Consider the following 19,076-nt stretch of genomic DNA (forward strand, 5'->3'; position numbering starts at 1 on the left):
CGAAATTCCTTGTTTGGATCGTATGGAAAAAGTCTGAATTGCAATCTCGATGTAATGCCTTTGTAACCTTGACGTAAAATTCTATCGATTGTCGGGGATGTTACGGCGGAAAACAAAGAAGCTAATGATATTCGACGGGTCGGCGGTACATCCGTTTGCGAAATGATCGTGAGCTAAACTGGCGCGTTGCGTCGATTGCACGAAATCTCGTGGCTCGTGGAGGCGGTGGCAAAGGGCGCAGGCGTCCGGCGTCTGGCATCCGGTGGCGGCAAGCGGACTCGGATTTTCTCTAGTGTCGCGTCAACTGCCGCTGGAGAGTCGTGTGCGTTACACCCTGTTATCTCTAACCACCCCGTTTCGCGTGGCTCCGTCACGTTTTGTTGTCCGAAAACAAGTCACGTTCGCGGAAACGTCCGATCTCATCGCGAGTTTTGTGTCGTTGCCGTCGCTTCGCGTAGATACGAAGTGTAAATCCCAGCGATCGTGCGATCATTTTGCGGATGTCTTATCGCTTGTCGATGGTTCCCGCGATCATGCCGCGAACATGACAGGGCAACGTGTCGTACGAATCGTTACAACTGTCACGACGATCCTTTTCTACGTTTGACTGTTGTTCGTCCTAAACGAGTCGATGTAGTAAAGAATAAAATAGTGTCCGTTTGTGTCCATGGCGAGTGTATCTCTGTTCGTTCTTTGCTGTAATTTTCCTACTTTCTACGAGCATAGAAGGCAATTGAAACGTGGCGATTGAGCGAGTGCGTAGAGGTCTATTCGGTCGAATGTATTCGAGCGAGCGTTTGAATCCCTGTTTCGATCGTGTTCAAGATTTACAGTCTCACTGCCGGTTTGTTGCCGATTTGTCGTAGAGTGCCTAGTCAGTGTACTCGAAGGAATTCTGATGAACGGTGTGTGAAGGGAGCAATTCGGGAAAGTGCGTTTAGTATGAATTGGTGCAAAGTGCAGGCTGTCGTGTATTCAGCGGAGACGTCGCCCGGCTGTGAAGGAATGCTTGTATCGGGCGCCGAAGCATGAGGGACGTCGCATCTTTAACGTAATGGTAAGTGCGCTGAATTTTTATTCGCTGGATTCCTCGATTCAAACCCGGGTTCGTCTATCGATAGTTTGGTTAGACGCAATTCACTGGACCCTGCAACTGGCTGGAAATGCTGAAATCGCACATGGAGCGGGCATAAATCTTTCAGGAAGTGTAGCATTGCATACCTAGTACGGTGGTAGAGTACTGTTTGTGTTCGTTTTCAGGACCATTTCGCGTGTCATTGTTGTTTCCACGAGACACTTCTGTACGAATAAAAAATTGCAACAAACTTCACATTGCGTGTGCGAGTCCTCGTGAGTTGTTGCGGCCGTCCAAATATACATGCTTCGTTGAATTGTATGCGGTTGCGATGTTTACATTTCTTTGTACTGTCGTGCGTAAACCGTGTAAAATATCGCAGTCAAATGGCTTAAAGCAACGTTTGACCATTGGTTCGCGTGTACCTCTTCTCGTTTTCAGTTTCGTTTTTTTCTTTTTGATAACGGATAGTACTTCAATGTCCGAGTTTCGGTTTTGTCTGCATCGTTTCATAGTAAACTCGTCGGCTATAACATCGACTTTCCAGATTAATGTTTCACCGGTATGACGCGTCATTCTTTTATGGGATTTTCCTTTTATCATTGGAAATAAAATCACGAAATAACGGTGATTTTACTTGAAATTGCTTCCAAATACATTCATCTTTCGCAATGACGCGTATGTGTTGCGGAGGAGGGTTACAGTTTGTTTAATTAACCTTTTCAAAAAAGAATCATTTTATTTATAAATGTAATTTCGTCACTTTGGTTCATTATGTTGGCATAAAATATAACTTCGTTTCAAATTTCGTTATTTGAACAGTGTCTTTACATTTTTGTTTAAATTTGAGAAACGATAGTATAATAAACATCTCGGTTGAAAGAAACGATATTTCTTATTACGTATAACTATAAATTATACTTACGTTAGTTAAAATACGAAATCGTCACAAAGGTATGTAACTTTTTTTCAAGAACTCTCCGTGTTACGAAGCATTGAACGTAGTAATGGCATGCAAATGATCGTTAATAAAGAGTAGCGTAAATTACGACTTGTTTTCGTTATTACATTGTTCTTCGACATTACCACGAGTAAATTGATTTAAGGTATTTCAACGTTTATGTATAAATAATGGGATTTCATTATACACAGCAAATTCATTTAAGGCACCAAATTCAAAGATGCAGTTATTTAACGTTACAATTTATAGTCTTTAACCCCTTGATGTACCATTTAATTCGGATTATCTCGTCATTGTATACTTTGTACACAACGATATTACCATTATTTTTCTACATTGTAGGTATTACGATGACGAGCCAGACTCGTGATATGAACTCGAGGCGTTAAATAATACAGTAACACATTTTGGAACGTTTTTACAAAGTTTCGTATAACGGAAGGTTTATAGTATTTTTCGAATGCATTAAAATAATGCTTCTAATTCAGACATGTATTATCGGAAACGGCGTAAAAAATATATATAAAAATGTTGAATTCGCGTGTAACGGAAAATATAGTATTGTTATAACTTTCAAAGTAGGAACAAAAACAGAAACATTTTAATATTACCTGGCACAATATCGAAGTATTCGTTATTAAAATTCGATCAATTTATGGGATTATATAGTACGCGAATATCTCGTGCGCCCAAGGCAAAAAATAGCATACGAACAGTTTTTTTTTACCGATTTACTTTAGCATTTAGTTTATGTTCGGTTTAAAGTTTTTGCGAATGCGTCGATTTTTTCTATCGAAAGCGTCGGCTCGTCGTTTCTGTGAAAGTGTAGAATAGAAAAGGAGACAATCAGCCATTAACGGCATGTGTCGAGGTGCGCAATTTACATACATACCTGAGTATATGTTTGCCCCAGGTCAGACACAATGGCACCCACGATTTTACTCTATATGTATATTATCCCACTTTGCGTCATGCACATCGATAACCTGACACCTGAACAATCTGGATCGATCGTATCAACTGTTTAATTTAATTGCTTTATACTAACTGCATAATGGAAGAACGATGCTCTGAGCATTGACCGAGGACTGGTTTGGCTGGTTCAGCAATTAGCTTAAATATCGCTTACATTGACATTAATCGACGTATCTCGCTGATGCAAAATCAATTGTATACATTAGCCATTTTAAATGAACCAAGCCTGTCGCTCGTTTCTATACCTTCTTGTTTCTCTGAGTAATTTAATATACCTGTATAGATATTACATAAACTGAAAAAAGACATTTTTGTATTCTCTACACGTATATGGATATGTGTACAGAATTAGCATACGCATAATGGATATAATTAGCAATATGCAGCCAGATCTTAATGTTCGAACGTTCTTATTGTTCCATTATTTGCTTTTGTACAAGGGAATTTAATTTAACTGCTTCAAAGGAATTCTATCTATTACATACATACACATATATCTTTTTCATTTAATTAGTCTCTGTTTTACTTTGCGCTTGAATTTATTCCACTGCCTTTGTGTAATTACTACTATCGCAGTGCACATTTTTCTTATAAATTCTGTGAAATAAATTGATCTAATAATTTATCATGCAGCAAATTGTAGATCCAGCGAAAATTTGAACTGGACTCTATCGACTAGAGCATCGAGTAGATTAGAATACGTGGTATATAGAAATTTGCCTGCATGCGGCAAAAGTCTGCACGTACGATCACTTTAAAGTGGTCGCAATGTTTACTTCGTCGCGTGGCAAGAGGTAAGGTCTCGTACGAGGCAATTTAGTTATCAGAATGCGTACTTACAACCAATAGCACGCACAGCTTTGAAACGAAGGCGGTTGAGTATATGCACATGTGTGAAATTACAACACTACATTATCCAAAGCGCAGTAAACTGTGAATCGCGTTTGACGTGACGTTAAAGATTTATAAAAGTTCTCGACTTTAATAACATATCCAGTTTTATATTCTCAAACAGACGCTCGATAGACGTGTTCTCGCGATTTTTTTTCTACACGATCGGGTATTTCTCGCGTAGGACAAACATTAAGCTGAAAGTTCAGTTCCCTCGTCAACCATAATCAGCACAGATGGCTTCGTAACCCTCCCTCGTTTATGGAATTGTAGTTTTCTTACAGATGTCCAATCGCACTCGATACAATGGCGATAAAACTCGTCACAGCTAATACACTTATATTCAAACGTGTCAAATCGATGATTAATTCTGTTACGGTTCTCGAATTTCTATGTTTCAATCTTGCTCTCATGTTGGCAAACGAAAAAGGTTTTGAACTTCTCGAAGCGTTCAACGTAAAATTGTCCGTCAAATAGAATTTTTGGATACTTTGTTCAAACCTGGAGTATCTTCTAGCGTTAGAAAAATACAGTTGGGTCGTAAATGACAGGCAGAATGCAGCAGGGTTAATTACATTTCGGTAGAGAACTAATTAAAAAGTTGTTCAATTTTTCACCGTTTCCGATGTTCGTTTTGTCATTTGAAAATTAATCTTCGTCTCGATCTTTCGGTTCATGCATAAAAAGTGATTTCGCGAGAATGTCGAGTAAGAGGAGAAGAAGCGGAAGAAAAGGGAGGACGATGTTGCATCTGGTTCGACTTTCAATTGGAAAGTTTCGCGGTTTCGCGACAAAAGGCCGTCGTTCCGTCGTTTACCCAAGGGTCCAGGGATATTTTTCACGGGCAATGATTTATTCGGTAACCGGCAGGCCACCCCTACGTGATATCGGAGTGTGCGCGGCTTGATGCGCGCGCGAGTTCCCGCACACGTGACGAGAATCGCCATTCACGCGCTTGTCGAAGTACATTTACAAGCGTTGCACTCGTTGCACAAAGTTCTTGAATTGTTGTCCCCGTTCACGCCTTGGAAATTGATTTCCCGTGTTCGTCGCACGTCATCTGCCATTTTTGCGCGCGTTTCATTGCCGCTTTGAACCGATATTCTTCGTTAAATGCAAATATATCGACGAAACTGTGAATGGAAGAACGTGATGTCTCCCTGTGACGACGACTAATTAATAAAGTTGTGTTAACGAGACATTGTACGAGCGTTTTCCGTGGGAATGAATTTTTACTGGTTAAAATTAAATTTGAATGGTAAAGCGTTACACGTATTAACACGCTGACTGCCACGGTGATCATCGATGACCGCGATGTTTTTACTACGTTTTTTAGGATGATTAAAACGAGATATATTTCATGGGCTAAAAATTCGTCAACGATGCGAATGATTTAAATGACATTGTCAGAGAAAAATACGCGCAAATACGATATAACATTTTGCAAAAATTAAATGTTATGGCGTTGTATATTTCAACCTATCGCGGCTATATAAAATTCACGCAACAGTCAACGTGTTGAACATTACAGAGCCGAGTTACGCTTTAACGGTAACGCCACAGAGTGCTATTAATCAACTTTATTTATTATTTAACGATGTGAACGTAATACTGCTTCGATGTACGCGTAAAATATGTATGATTACAGACATGTTTCGGGGGCATCGTGCAGACAATGTCGCGTAGTTCTGTTCCATTCTATTTTGTAGAGGCACTCGTCGTTTCAGGAATGGAGAGATCCTGCGGGAGAACTTATTCTGCAATGTAAATATATTCGGTTGTTTATACAGGCGCATGGCTAAACGCGTAGAAAGTGTTTAGCAATTTTAGCTGGTTGTCAAGTAAAGCTGTGTCAATTTACTTTGATATCTCATATGCACCGGTACACCGCGTGATGTGCTCAATACACACGTTGCAGCCCCTCGTGTGCACGCGGCGTTCGAGATAAATGGGGTTTGTAAACTAATAGCGTCAAAGCGCGTTTTTGGTATTTAAATTGCGTTAGCCGGTTAGCAGTCGAACCCGTGAGATATTAGTTTAATCATTCTCGCGCGTTCCAATATTTTAATTAGAGCGAATACGGATATCGGCGATTTAATTCGCCTGGAAATTGCCCAACTTTGTCCCCGATATTACGCCAATGTAAATTAACGAATGGCGGTCGTTCGTAAATTTTTTCTATTTTATCTTATTAGTTTGTTCTCATTTGTTCGAAACGAAGCGAAAGATGGAGAATAGTTGAATCTTAAAATAATTTCTTGGTCGGAGTTTTCTCTCTACTTGACGCCTATAAGGACATCCTTCGTCTGTAAATATTAGCGTAACTTGATAAATTCAATTATTAATACAACTTGCAAAAGTGAATAGATAATAAATTCTATAATTCGTGAATTATAAAAATATCCAATATTCGTGAATTATGAAATAAGATAACTAGTACACATTGTCGCGCATTCATATATCTTCCTTTTACGGTCGATTTATATAATTTTGGTTGAGAAAGTCAAATAAATCGATAGAAAATATCTTTTCAAAGTCAATTTGACGTTTCTGTGAAAGCGTTACATTCTCTTTTACGGTTAAACGCGTCTGCATATTAGCATCCAAAAATATGCAAATCAAATACGCGTGTCAACGTGTCGTGCAAATCGGTTCGATATGCATGCCTGAAACGTTTGCAGCAACGTGCGTTTACGATGACCGCACGTGTTGCAACATACAAGTACGAATGGTAGAGGTATACGTTTTCTTAGCAATTCGAACGGTTCGTATGGCAGAGAAGAAGTCATAAACCTCGGTCTGTGTGTAGTACGCTTGGCTTCGATCGCCCGATAAATAATGCTGCCACTGAAACGTAAATTTTGGTTCACGCTAAGTTATAGAGGCGCAACGAGTGCATCGTTTGAAGTTAAAAGTCAGCCGGCAACTGTTCGCTGCGAAGTCATGAAATATTGCAAACGAAAGAATCGACGGTGTTTGGTCGAGCCAAATCATCGATCGATCGTTGCTTTATAACGCTTTGTTAATTCATGACAAGCGAGGCAAAGGGAATTATTAATTTTTTTTATAAAGGCGATTAGCATGTCAAAAAAAGGCAAACATCTTCTTTCCGTTCAATGATATGAGAAATTCTTAAAGCATAATTTAAAAGAAAAACTGATTACGCGTTCGGAAGAAGTTAAGAACGAGACGAGAGTCGCATTATTATGCGTCAACGCGCGAGATATTTTGAGTTTCACAAGTATACATTCCGTACAAGCGAGTGTCCGAAGTTCCGTTGTTTGGTGCTATCGTCAAGGGATTCGATCCTTTGAGAGTGTACTCGAACTGTCGTACATGTGGAGATCGGTCGCGCAATTAGGTTCATAATGGTGTGTGTGTGAGAGTATCGGGAAACTCCGAAAACCACCCTTATGCTTTATACATCGACCCTTCTATCCAAGCGGCAAATTAGCCTTATAACGTTGCAATTTGGAAATATTACTTTTAATGTTGGATTACCTTTATAACGCGTTAGCAAGTTTTATTGCTCATTACGGGCAAACATTACGAAGATGATAAATCATTGGAATAAAGTTTACTGCGTTATAGGAAATATCGATAACACCAGCATTCTTGACAATGACTTTTTTTGCTACATAAAACAGAAAAATGATTTGTCCATAAATTATTCGTGGTTTGCGCTCATACAATGTTGCGAAACTTTTTATTTGCAGTGCAATTTTTGAAGATGACGATGTCACAACCATGCTATCAAGTACAATGAAACTCTGTTGTATATTCTTTTTGAAAGAAAACACGTAATTCCAACAAGATACAGAAATGGCTGTGGTTACGAGGTAACTAACTTGTAGAAAAAATTTCCATTAAAAACTCTTCTGTCTGATTACACGGTTCGTAGACAGAACTTTTATCTTGGAAGAATAGCTCGCTACAAAGCAAACCTAAATGTTCTCTCGCGTTTAAAATCCGTATTCCTCAAGAATCGATATTTTCTCGTAAAAATTTTCAACAGAAATATATAACATTTTCGACGTTTTCTCCAAGCTATTGCGAAACTCAGAATTTCATTTAAATCGAATTATTTTCCGTGACGACGAAGGTGGACGATAAACTCAAGAAAGAAAACAAGCAACCTGAATTCAACTGGAAGACTATTTAATTAAATCGCGGCGAGAAATGGCGGAAATAAAAAATAAAATTACCTCTTTAAGCTATCTTGATTCGTGGCATCGCTAGAGAAGTTCGGCGAAGATTCCATGATTGCTTAGACATTATAACTTGCTAATAGTCGACCGTGCAAGGTGTTATTATGAAAACGACTATTTGCAAATTGCCAGCTGGTAGAAACGAACAGTGCGTTAAGGAAAAGAAAATGAAGACGAAAGCGCGATCGTTCGTCCATCTGGTGGAAGAAAACAGGAAAAAAAACCATTTCGCCGTCTCGACAGCTGCGATATTTACGGCCAGTGAATGGAACGAACGTACAGGATTCGAATCTATTGATTGGTGTCCGTAACTTTTTCAGCTGTTTCATGTTTCACGTAAAATGAACTGGTAACTTTAGGCGATCCGTATTTAGAGAGGTTTTCAGGTATGTAATAGATCAAGTATTTTGGCGGACTTTGCGCGCGTATACGAACGAGTTATACAGCTGCGAGAAGTCAGCGAAATTACTCGTGGACATGCACGTACCGATGGCATAACTCATGGTTGTTCTTATCGTCTTACTAACAACGCGATAAACGTACCTACACTTGTGTACGTTTCGATCTCGTCCTTTACTCGTTTCCGTCTCGATAAGCTTAATAAACGGTACGTTTCACGAGCTCTAACATTATCGGCTATCCAATAATCACTTTTGATACTATTCGAACCAAGTCACGACAGACGGACACTCGTATCTCCTATTTCTTCCTAACATCCTTTTGATATTGTCTGTTTGTAGTTATGGACCGAAACAAGCGTTAAAAAGAATCTAGTTGTGAACGAAATTAAAGCGCGGGTAAATCAAGTCTAAGCGCACATGTTTGTTTAACAAGAAAGTGTACGGCTTTATGTTGTTTCTTCGCGGTGAAAGGAGCTTGCGGATCTGCCCTTGCTGCAAGCAAGTCCGGGAGGAAAATTACCGGGAGAGACGAGGCGTTTTGTTTCACGAGGCGTGAAATATCAGATATCGATTGGAAATTCGCGGATAAATACACGACAAGTTTCGTCGTTCATTGAAAATATGAATTACCAAAGGCTCCTAGCTATCTCTTACCTGTTTCACGACTAGATCGTCATTTTTGAGAATATCGTTGAAAATTTAATGGAATCGTAAAAGATTTCCAAGAAACGTGCCTTTTTAACGATTCAAAATAATTCCGAGATGTTTCACTCCAACCAATCTTTTGTCGATTTTTCCATCAAGGTTTCCATCGCTTTCGTTTACCATCTAGCGTAGGAAATTTCCAATCAGCATGCTTTTATGGTATCGTAGACACCCTTCCACGCGCCCTTAGCGCATGGCTTAATAGGGATAGGGAAAGAATAGACGATATCTGAACGGGTTTGACGCTTTTCATGATATTTAAAAGCAAGAATGTTTCTCTGCGTGAAATTTCTCGACCTTACGGATCTCTTCATCATCTCTTGACTTCATAAAAACGCTGCGTTTATGATATTCGCAGGTATCGACGACTATGGACGTAGAAATTCTATCGTCCGTAATACTAATATCCTGAATGAAAAATAACTTCTTATTATCAAAAATAAGTTACGTACCATGCGGCAAAAAAGCGATGACAAACAAATGGTCCAAACTATTAAAACTTGTAATTCATTCTACGTATGGCAACTCTTTTTTTAATGTCGCGACGCGTTTGTGTTGCGGCACATCGTCATTCTATTTCGCAGTAAAATGGTTTCAATGTAATTGCGAGTGCTTTCCTTTATTCTTCGAGATGGACAGATTTTACAAAAATAAGAAAAGTTGTTACGAAATTTCGAAAACTATGAATTCCGAACTGCGTTTTTTCCAATTTGTGGAAGGCTCCGTAAAATTAAACGTACGTTCACGCACGCATAGTTTGAGCGCGATCTCCAATCTTGTTTACTCGATGACATACCTCTATTTGTTAAATTAACAATTATTATTGTCGGTTTCCCAACTACGATCGATGGTTTGGACAAAAGCTGTTTCATGGTTGTAGGTCGTAATGTAGAAGAGAATCGTGGTCGCAACTGCATGGTTAATATGAAATAACCTCGTGCATTACACGCGTTACATTTATGCTCTTGTGGACCGCCAGTATAATTCAAATATCATACACATGTTCGGCTAAGCAATAAATAATTGTACCAAATATACCGTGATTTAACCGTGACCTATCCAGGAGTATACGGTATACACGCAAGATCAAAATTAATTTCGATAATACGTTACTACCCTCGCGGTATTCCAGTAACTAAATACTTATATCGTAATTTCGGAAATACGATAGTTTATACCCTGGCGCTGTAGCTATATCTATTCTTAGAGAGTTAAAACTGCTGGCCATTTTAGATGCTCTTCAATATGTTCTTTCGTACGATCCGATCTCAATTTCACTTGAAGAAAGATACGAATGCTATGTTACGTATATCGCTTGCGACATGCAGATGGAACAAAATTTGTCTGGTCATGTTACGAAGGTGTGAAATTTCCTTGCATTATGTCATCGGTGTCGAAACCAAACACGTATGAAGGATGCTTATGAAACCATCGTAGAATAACGACAACCTCTCAAGTCGAGGAGATAGTACACACGATTTTCTGTGTTCTATGACATGACCAACAATAAGAGAGATAGAGAAGGGAATTGGTCAAATTCTTACGAACAGATTCTTACGTTTGTTTTATTTTTCTGCAGGCGATAATTTGCTCGAGCTACTGCATGAATTTCTACGTATTTTTGTTTGTAATAAGATTGAGACGTTGACAAAAGGTGGAGATGGTTGGTTTGGCTTTTGAGAGCCTCGCACGTTGATTGTTTTGAATGATGTATGAGATAGTTTAGAGATAGCAAGCAAGCAGATATTGCGTTGCCTCGAAGACCATTGATCCTGAAGGATTTGACTATAATGTGCGGAAGGCGAGGTGCTTTTTGGTAAGAAGACTGTGAGGAATAGCACGGATTTACTCTAAAACCTCGGAACCGAGCGCGTGGCTGAGCAAGTCGGTCATTCCCTGCTATAAAACATTTTTACTATTTTTATTTTTCCAACTTTATATTTACAGGATTTTAATTAATACGACCTATATTTTATTTAAATATTCTGAATAGAATATTGCACTAGATTTTAATATATATTTCGATCCTATAGAGTCATTGGAAAGTGAGAGTATTCTTCATCAAGCAAATTCTATTGTAACTGTATTCCATTGTAAGAAACAATAAATTACCAATGGTGATTTTGAATTGAAAAGATACCGTATGCAACTTGGAAAAACGAGAAAATATTAGCGAAGACGATCAGCAATCTCGAATTATGCGCGATGGAATATATGAAAGGTAAAATTGCGCTTGCGAGTCACTTGGTCGCCGTTAATGGAAACGACATTTCGATGACGATAAAGTACTGTGTCGTGGAAGTTGGGCTCGTGATGCGTTCGTGGTCCCTGCACTTACGTAACGAACGGCAGAGATATTTATCGCGAATGTAGCGAATAGTTCGCCGTTCACCAAGGTTCAAGCGCTCCTTTACTTTTGCTTGAACGTAGACGGAAGCAGCGCCCTGTTCGTGCTACTGCTTTGAATCTCGTTATCCATGCTTCCACTCTGTCGCGACATTATTTCCATTCGAAATAACTTAATGGCACCGATCGTACCGAAGAAAAATCCACGTGTTCTTTTAAAATAAAAACAAAATTATGTAGCGACCTCCGTGTTTTTTTTTTTTTTTGTCGTGTTATTATTTCTATTTTCTCTTTTTATCTTCTCTCTGCTGCAATACACTTTTCTCCTCTGTTGTGTTCAGAAAGTCTTGATCGAAAAGCGCGGAACAACACTGCGACGAGTTATTGATCGCGATGAGTGCGAAGGAAAGTTGTGACGACAAAGTTCGCCATTGTGGCGCGATTAAATTTTATTCCTCTGGACGCGGCAAGTTTCTGCCGCAACTTCGCGACATCGTGTATTATTTTCGACTTTCGATGGAAAACTCTCGGGTTGGCCCCGGGCTTTTTCTTTATCATCGTCCGAAGACTCTAATAAAGGACCTAATAGCGGAAGAATTTCCACGTTGATAGAAAATTCATGGATCCAGAGCGGGAGAAGATTTATGCGCCGCGATCCTTCCAGAATGTCCCGGTTCTCCTCAAGGAGCGTGTTCACTCGTTCGGAAACTATTGATATAGAGTAATGTCGTTCTCATTTATTGGAGCAGGAGCACGAATCACGATAATTAATATTCCGTTGCATTGAAAATGTTACAATAGTATTCCGCTGCGAGTAGAGGCATAGCTAATGGTAATCGAGAAGCTTATCCTCGAAGTAATTGCAAAACGTTTCAGAAATTTCAGAAAATTTCAGAAATTTAGGGTAAAAAATCAATTTTTTTGGTTAGAGGAATCAATTTGACATTCATAATATCAAATGATGGAATAGTATGTTCGAAGAGGAATGTCTTTTAAATATTATACATCAGATTACGATACTAGAGAAAAACATTGCTTATTTATTCTAATCTATATTATCATTTTCAAGTAGTTTTTTCAAACATGAATTTTTCGATTCAACTATCTAACACCAAATTCGTGATTATCTTCAAATTCAATCTACGCGTGATTACTTTCGCTCCAATAACTGTACTATGTAAATAATCACCTCCACTCCATTAATCTGACGTGCAGCGTATCTTGACTATCGTCGCGTTGCACGTATAATCGTTACGGTGCATTTGTATCAGGGAACGTAGTACAAGTACACGAAATTTTTCTATTTAAAGAAAGGACACTGAAAAATATGTAATTAAGAAGATTAATTTTGGCTTTTCCTTCGCCGAAAATGAATTATCCTTCGATATTATATGTATCTGAGATACAAAATTTGTTTATTTACAGACAATGAGTTTTCGTGGAAACTCGCTTTTCTTTGGCTCGCACATAGTTCGCGTTAGGGTAGTGAACCTGTTGCCTGCAATGAATAGCCCAAAGTATGTATTTAAAGCCCGTTGCTTCGCTTTTGCAGTTTCAGTAATGAAAACTGATTCTGAAGTTCTGAATCTCGTTTTTGGAATCCGTTGCTTCGGTCAATGTTTGTAGTGTTTTTTCCTTTCCAAAACTCGCTGCTTCGGCCAAACTGTTTTTACAATCCTGCTCTCGAAGTTTTTCATTTTAGCCGATCCAAGCAAGAGCTTTCCCGGTAAAACGTTTGTTTGTGGTCAGTGATTGGTTCATCTAGATAAATAGCATATTTTTCATTACATAGTTACTAATCGCTTGATTAGCGATGTCATCGTTTGTTGAAAATACCACTGGCCTTTGCCTAAAGATAAGCGGATGAAGATTAAGTAATATCATAGAATTTCTACCAGGTTTCCTAATCATTCAAGGTTCGATTTTCACTGAACCGTTACAAATGCCTTATCCCTTTATCCTTCGGAAACTCCAGGTTCATAGCACATCTTAGGCCATTGAGAATGCTAGATAATGTCGGTCTACTTCAGGTCTAATAACCAAATCCTTCGGAAATCATTTAACGGCAACCGTACCTAGTTCAGTATTGATCGCGAGTTTATTCGACATGCCATGACTAGCTAGAAATAAAAAAAAAAAAAAAAAAAACATCGTTGGTGAATTAATATCTCATGGCATAGAATATCCAACATAGAAGGAAAAGGAGGATAGAGAGCGTATTGAATGGCATAGTAGATGCCAGATTTCCAAGTATATGGAGAGGCTATCCTTCGAATTCAAGATAGATCGATTGTGGCTGGCACTTCTGTGGACTGTTCCGATCATAAATCATGCTACGATATGTCTATGTATCGAGAGATGAAGTGGCCTTGAATACTTGCAAATGGTCGCAGGGTAATATCAGCAAGAAACGATGAGACCGTGGACGCAAGAAATAACAAAGATTTTGTTTGCCGAAGCTTGGCGAGTTAGTTCGAACCGGACGATCGATCGTTTCTACCAAACTTTGTCCTTAATGGATAAGCTCGCTCGGACCTATTATGCAAATGACAGGTAAGATCTAGCAAAAAGTTAGGGTCATCTTCCAAAAATGATCGTTCTTTGCTTCGAATTTCTCTATGGGTTGCATTAATAAGATTTTCATTTGACTTTGCTATCTCTTTAATGTTTCTATGATCAGTTCACGAGAATGAAACAGATTATTCGAAAGTAGGTTTTATAAAACAAATCAGATAAATAGACGTATCTAACACAAATTGTATTCAGAGTTTGTACTGTACATTAGCGTGTTTTTAAAATGTACCTGGTGACAAATTAACGAATATTTTTAATATATTTAACGATGTGAGCATAAAGTTTGTAGTATGTTAATAATATTACTAAAGATTAAAGCAGAGGATGCGCAATTTATGTAATATCAACTGTATGTAAAATAAACTATGACAACAATGCTAAACTGATAAATTGTATGAGAATATAATATGATACTAATGTCAATCGGAAAGCAGTACATTTTCTTTTCAAACCATAAATACGAACGAATAGTAAAAAATTACTGAAATTTTATGCGTTAGACTTACTAATTATTTATCCGATAGATGATTGAGCATAAATTGAGAAATTATGCAAATCTGCGAAAGTTATAACCCTAGAAAGTTATAACTTACGCCTTAAGTAAGCTCGGGGAAAATAATTTTCAGAATCTTTTACAGTATTTTCCGCTTGTATGTTTTAATTACTTGGAGGACAAATTAGGTGGTAGTTGGAAAATTCTCGTTGAAGTTAATAGCCAGCTGCGATTCCCCTTCACAGTGGGAAGATATTAGCGGCGTGAGGAGCAGGCAAATTATCGGACTGAATGCGATTGTACGAGGTCCGGCAAAATCGTGCACACTGGACCAGCGGTCCTAATAAATCAACCGTTTTTGCAGGACAATGTATTTGGCGTCGAGCTCAAGCCACGAATCCCACTAACACCACCCACTTGGCACCTTGCCATTTTGACTGGATTGTATATATCATCGATGACAAAATATGCGACTTTATTGCTGTCACTTTTTCGACCTATGAATAAGGTAGTTACTTTCCATGGGAACTTTTAGGAAGCAATTTAGTTTTTTCTGACCGACGACAAAAAATGTATCAAACGTACGTAGAATGGACTCTTTCCTATGAGGCATCAGAAATCCTTGTGTTTTACGTAAAAATGAAGTTTAATAAAATAATTTAATATATATATGAAATTGAGTAAAACAAAATATACCTTTACAATGAAAAAAAAAAAATAATTTATATTTTTATGGAGAGAACTAAAGAAATGTAATTCGTTTCGCCTGCTAAAAAGATGTGACTCCATTTTGGATATTTTGTATATTTTTGTATATCAAATGCATTCCGTGGAATCTCGTATCTTTAAATTTATCGTAAACGGGTAAAAATCCACAGTCTAATAATATCTAGCCTAATAATCGCTATATCCCTTCTGTCGACGGTATTTATATCAATCTTAAATATAAATTTACGTCAGCTAACTTGAAAAATGCCATTCCATCTACATGTACAAATATTTTTGTACGTAACGACGTATAGTATTTCGCTGAAAAGCAATACGGTTGTAACAGGCGATAGAATCAATGATCGGTAGCGTTGATCGTTTACCAGCTAGGCAAGCTTTTTTATATCGTTGCGTGAGCTTCTGCGTCGTCTATTTTCCACGGGGAACGAAACGCGTTCACACCCAGATGAGAATCTACTGGTAGGCGAGTATGCGGCTAGCTAAACAACATGTTTACAAGCAAGGGACATCGGTGACCTCTTCGTGGTGTGTTAGCCCTGATTGAGAAGCGTTGCTTTGACCGAGTTACAATGTTCCCAGCCAATTGACCACGCTGATAATTGCTTTTTGCATCGATATACAAAATTCGAATCGCTTGCTCATCCGTTTGCCTTCCATTTGTTAATCCTGATTACAGAAATGAACAATTTTCTGATGTTTCTTCGGTGTTATAATACGAGCTTTTCATCGAGGATGGAGTATGATATCCATTTTCTATTAGTTTCAAAAATACCATCGCTGAAATGAAAATCCAGTACTGACATGACAAATAAGAAAATTATTATAAACTTGCAACTAAAACTCTATTGTTTTAACTTCGATTTATAGAATGTTTTACGCTATTGGTTGCTTTCAAACTGATTACGGTGATATTTTTACCGTAAATCAAATAACTTTCTGGATCTACCAGCTATCGGGCCGTGTCCGAGCTTCGATGATTTGAACGTCGTTCCACAACTCTCGGAAATCCTACACGTTAAAAGTTAAGGGGTTGGTCGTAGCTTAGCGTGCTTCCGAAACGGAGCAGTGCGGAGGCGTGTCGTATAGCTTTTGTCCCTCTAAATTAAATCGTCCTCCTTCTCTATTTATTATCGATTGCAAGAAGAGAACCGTGACTGGATGAAGCAAAAAATGTTTATCCGGTGAGGCAATAAACGTGGCCAGAGTCCCCGCGAGCGAAATTATTTTAATTGCGTCAATTAAAGGGAAATTTATTTCGTGGCGACAAAAAGCGAGAAAAATTTCGCGTAACGATCAACGTTTATGCCTCCCACGTTCACTGATCGTTAATAGTAGTTGCAGCTACGAGAGGCACGGTCCTGCACCATCAAAGATAGTGGAAAGAAATAATATTTAACGGGTGTTCATTTGCCGTATACGTTCTGCGAGCAAATCTTTAAGAGAGACGAAACTGATGTAAATTAACGCTCCAGATAGAAACAATACGAAAGAGGCCATGAACGTTACGAACATCCACTTCGTTCGCTATGCGATATGGGTTCGTTTCAACCCGAGACTTTAGTTAATTATTCTGGTATCGTCAACAACGCTGTTCGTATTATCATCAGTCGCGTGGCGTACATGGTTCAGCGTACTAAAATAAAGCTGCTTTGTTGTTCGTCGGACGTGCTTTTCTTCGTGCCGTTCCCTTCCAATAATCATAATGGAACACCGTATGGTAGGTCGCATACCGGCGAAATACGTCCTGACGTTTGCTTTTATTACGAATGCCCTTGTCTCCGCTATTGCCGTGACTGCGTTTACATCGCCCTTTTTCTATTTCGCCGAAGGATCTTGACCCCGAATTCCACACTCGCAGGAAAATTTATTTTCAATTGTGGGAATCCCTTGCTTGTGCGCGAACAAGTCAGTGAGAAACAACCGGAGGAGTTACTCATCGGCGAGAGATGTCGATCGAGGACGATAAATAACGAGCGGGTGGAGCGACTATAGGAGTTAAAGTGTTTTCTAGAGCTAGCATTTTCCACAGCAAAAAGTTGACCTCCTTTTTGCATGGACTTGTAACTTTTTGTTCGCTCTTGTACGTACGAATATCTCGTAATTCTTCGAACAATGCATGGTGAGTTATACCTTTGTTCCATCGTATAGAGAGGCATCCCTTCCAGTTAACAGTTTTATAATGGAAAGAAAAATATTTATTATACATGGTAGATGCGAAAGCTGTTGAAAATATAATACTTTGGAAAGTTGAAATTTATTAGATAATTTTGTGAAATTTTCAGAATTATTAGGATACTTGCAAATCCCAGACAGTTTAAGTTCAATAGCGAAATATGTTCAATTTTGATTAATTTTGTAAATTATACTCATCTATATCATATCGTATAGTTTCTTTAAACCGTATACTTTCTATAATATTTCTGTATTGTTTGTAAATGTATACGTCGGAAGGCATTTAGGAAATTTTTTTCGAGGAGATACTTAAAAAATTTTAGTCCGAACGAATCTTCTATAATCAAAAGGGTTCTGACGATGATGAAAAATTTCTCTGATATCAATTACTATTCAAAAAATTGCAAGCTTTTATATTTTGCAGTATTATCTATTTCCCGAACATTACCATTATCGATTACATAGAATTATTTCGATGAAAATTTCGTCCACGCGATTAGAAAATATTACTTATATAATATCGTGTACGGGTTCGTAATAAAGTTTTGCAATTAATTATGACGACAAACTAGCGGACTGGGCTCAGTGGAAAGGGTCGTAATAGCTCAATGGAAAACTCTCGTCCGATCGACGCAGGTAAATAAGTTTTCCCGCGCGTACCACCTAGCTATATCGCACTGGTATCGAACTGCTGGCCTCGACTAGTGGCATCGATATGGCGCGAGCGTTTATTAACATCGAAGTGCTTTCAACGAATATGAGCATCGAGTAATCCATAGGGATAAGATAGGCCGAAAGGCAATCCGTTCCCTATTTTCGAGTATTTTCGACAGAAAGAGGAACTATGCCAGCGTTAAAAGCTTTATCGTTCATCATTCACATCTCGTTATATCTTCTCTTCATCGCGCGATTATTTCGAATCGAGTGCACGAAAGAAAGGATTGAATTTTGATAATTTGCTTCATACTTTCTTTCAGCATAAATGATACTGCGAGGGAATACGCGACTTTGCAATTACATTATGCGCTAGATGTCTAGATCTAAATTGAAGATTGATCAAGTAGGTATGAAGTATGTAGGAATATAAATGAATGGTAAAAGATGTAGACAAATGAATGTTATGTGAATCGCATTTTTGTACGCTGTATAAACGCATTTAACATATATATATGTCACTATTATATATGTGTATATGTCACTCGAACGTTTTACCTACAATCGCTGCTGCTTTATTTCTTATAAATTTCATATCGACGAATTTTCAGTCTGCGAGCCACGGAAAAGTAAAATTCTCCGCGGTACGAAGGCACAGGAAATAGTTTTCAATATTCTGAGGGAGCTCGATATGAAGTATCACCGTTCGACGTACGTACACGTACCTATCTACACAGCTTCGGTCCCTATAACGAAATCGATTCAGTCGCGATTCGCCACCGAGACTGGTCATTTTAACTTTCGTTGTTTATTGTATTTTATTGCACACGAGTCGGTCAATCGAGGTTTATTCTCAACAAAACCAACATGGTGCTTCTAAAACGGTTTATTC

General features: G+C 38.4%; 1 protein-coding gene across 2 annotated transcripts in view; it reads left to right on the forward strand.

Moving 5' to 3' along the window:
* Positions 1-285: 285 nt before the first annotated feature.
* The window catches only part of LOC100748598 (suppressor of lurcher protein 1), a 531,082-nt gene continuing 512,291 nt past the window's right edge, over positions 286-19,076 (forward strand). The window contains exon 1 of one of the 2 annotated variants that reach the window (XM_033319041.1): positions 286-1,057. In XM_033319041.1, coding sequence (XP_033174932.1) covers positions 1,055-1,057 — 3 coding nt within the window. In that variant the 5' untranslated portion in view covers positions 286-1,054. The remainder of the gene's footprint in view (positions 1,058-19,076) is intronic. The other variant, XM_003486834.4, reaches the window with a different exon arrangement.

This window comes from Bombus impatiens, unplaced genomic scaffold (assembly GCF_000188095.3).
Source record: "Bombus impatiens unplaced genomic scaffold, BIMP_2.2 scf_0135, whole genome shotgun sequence".
Taxonomy (NCBI): domain Eukaryota; kingdom Metazoa; phylum Arthropoda; class Insecta; order Hymenoptera; family Apidae; genus Bombus; species Bombus impatiens.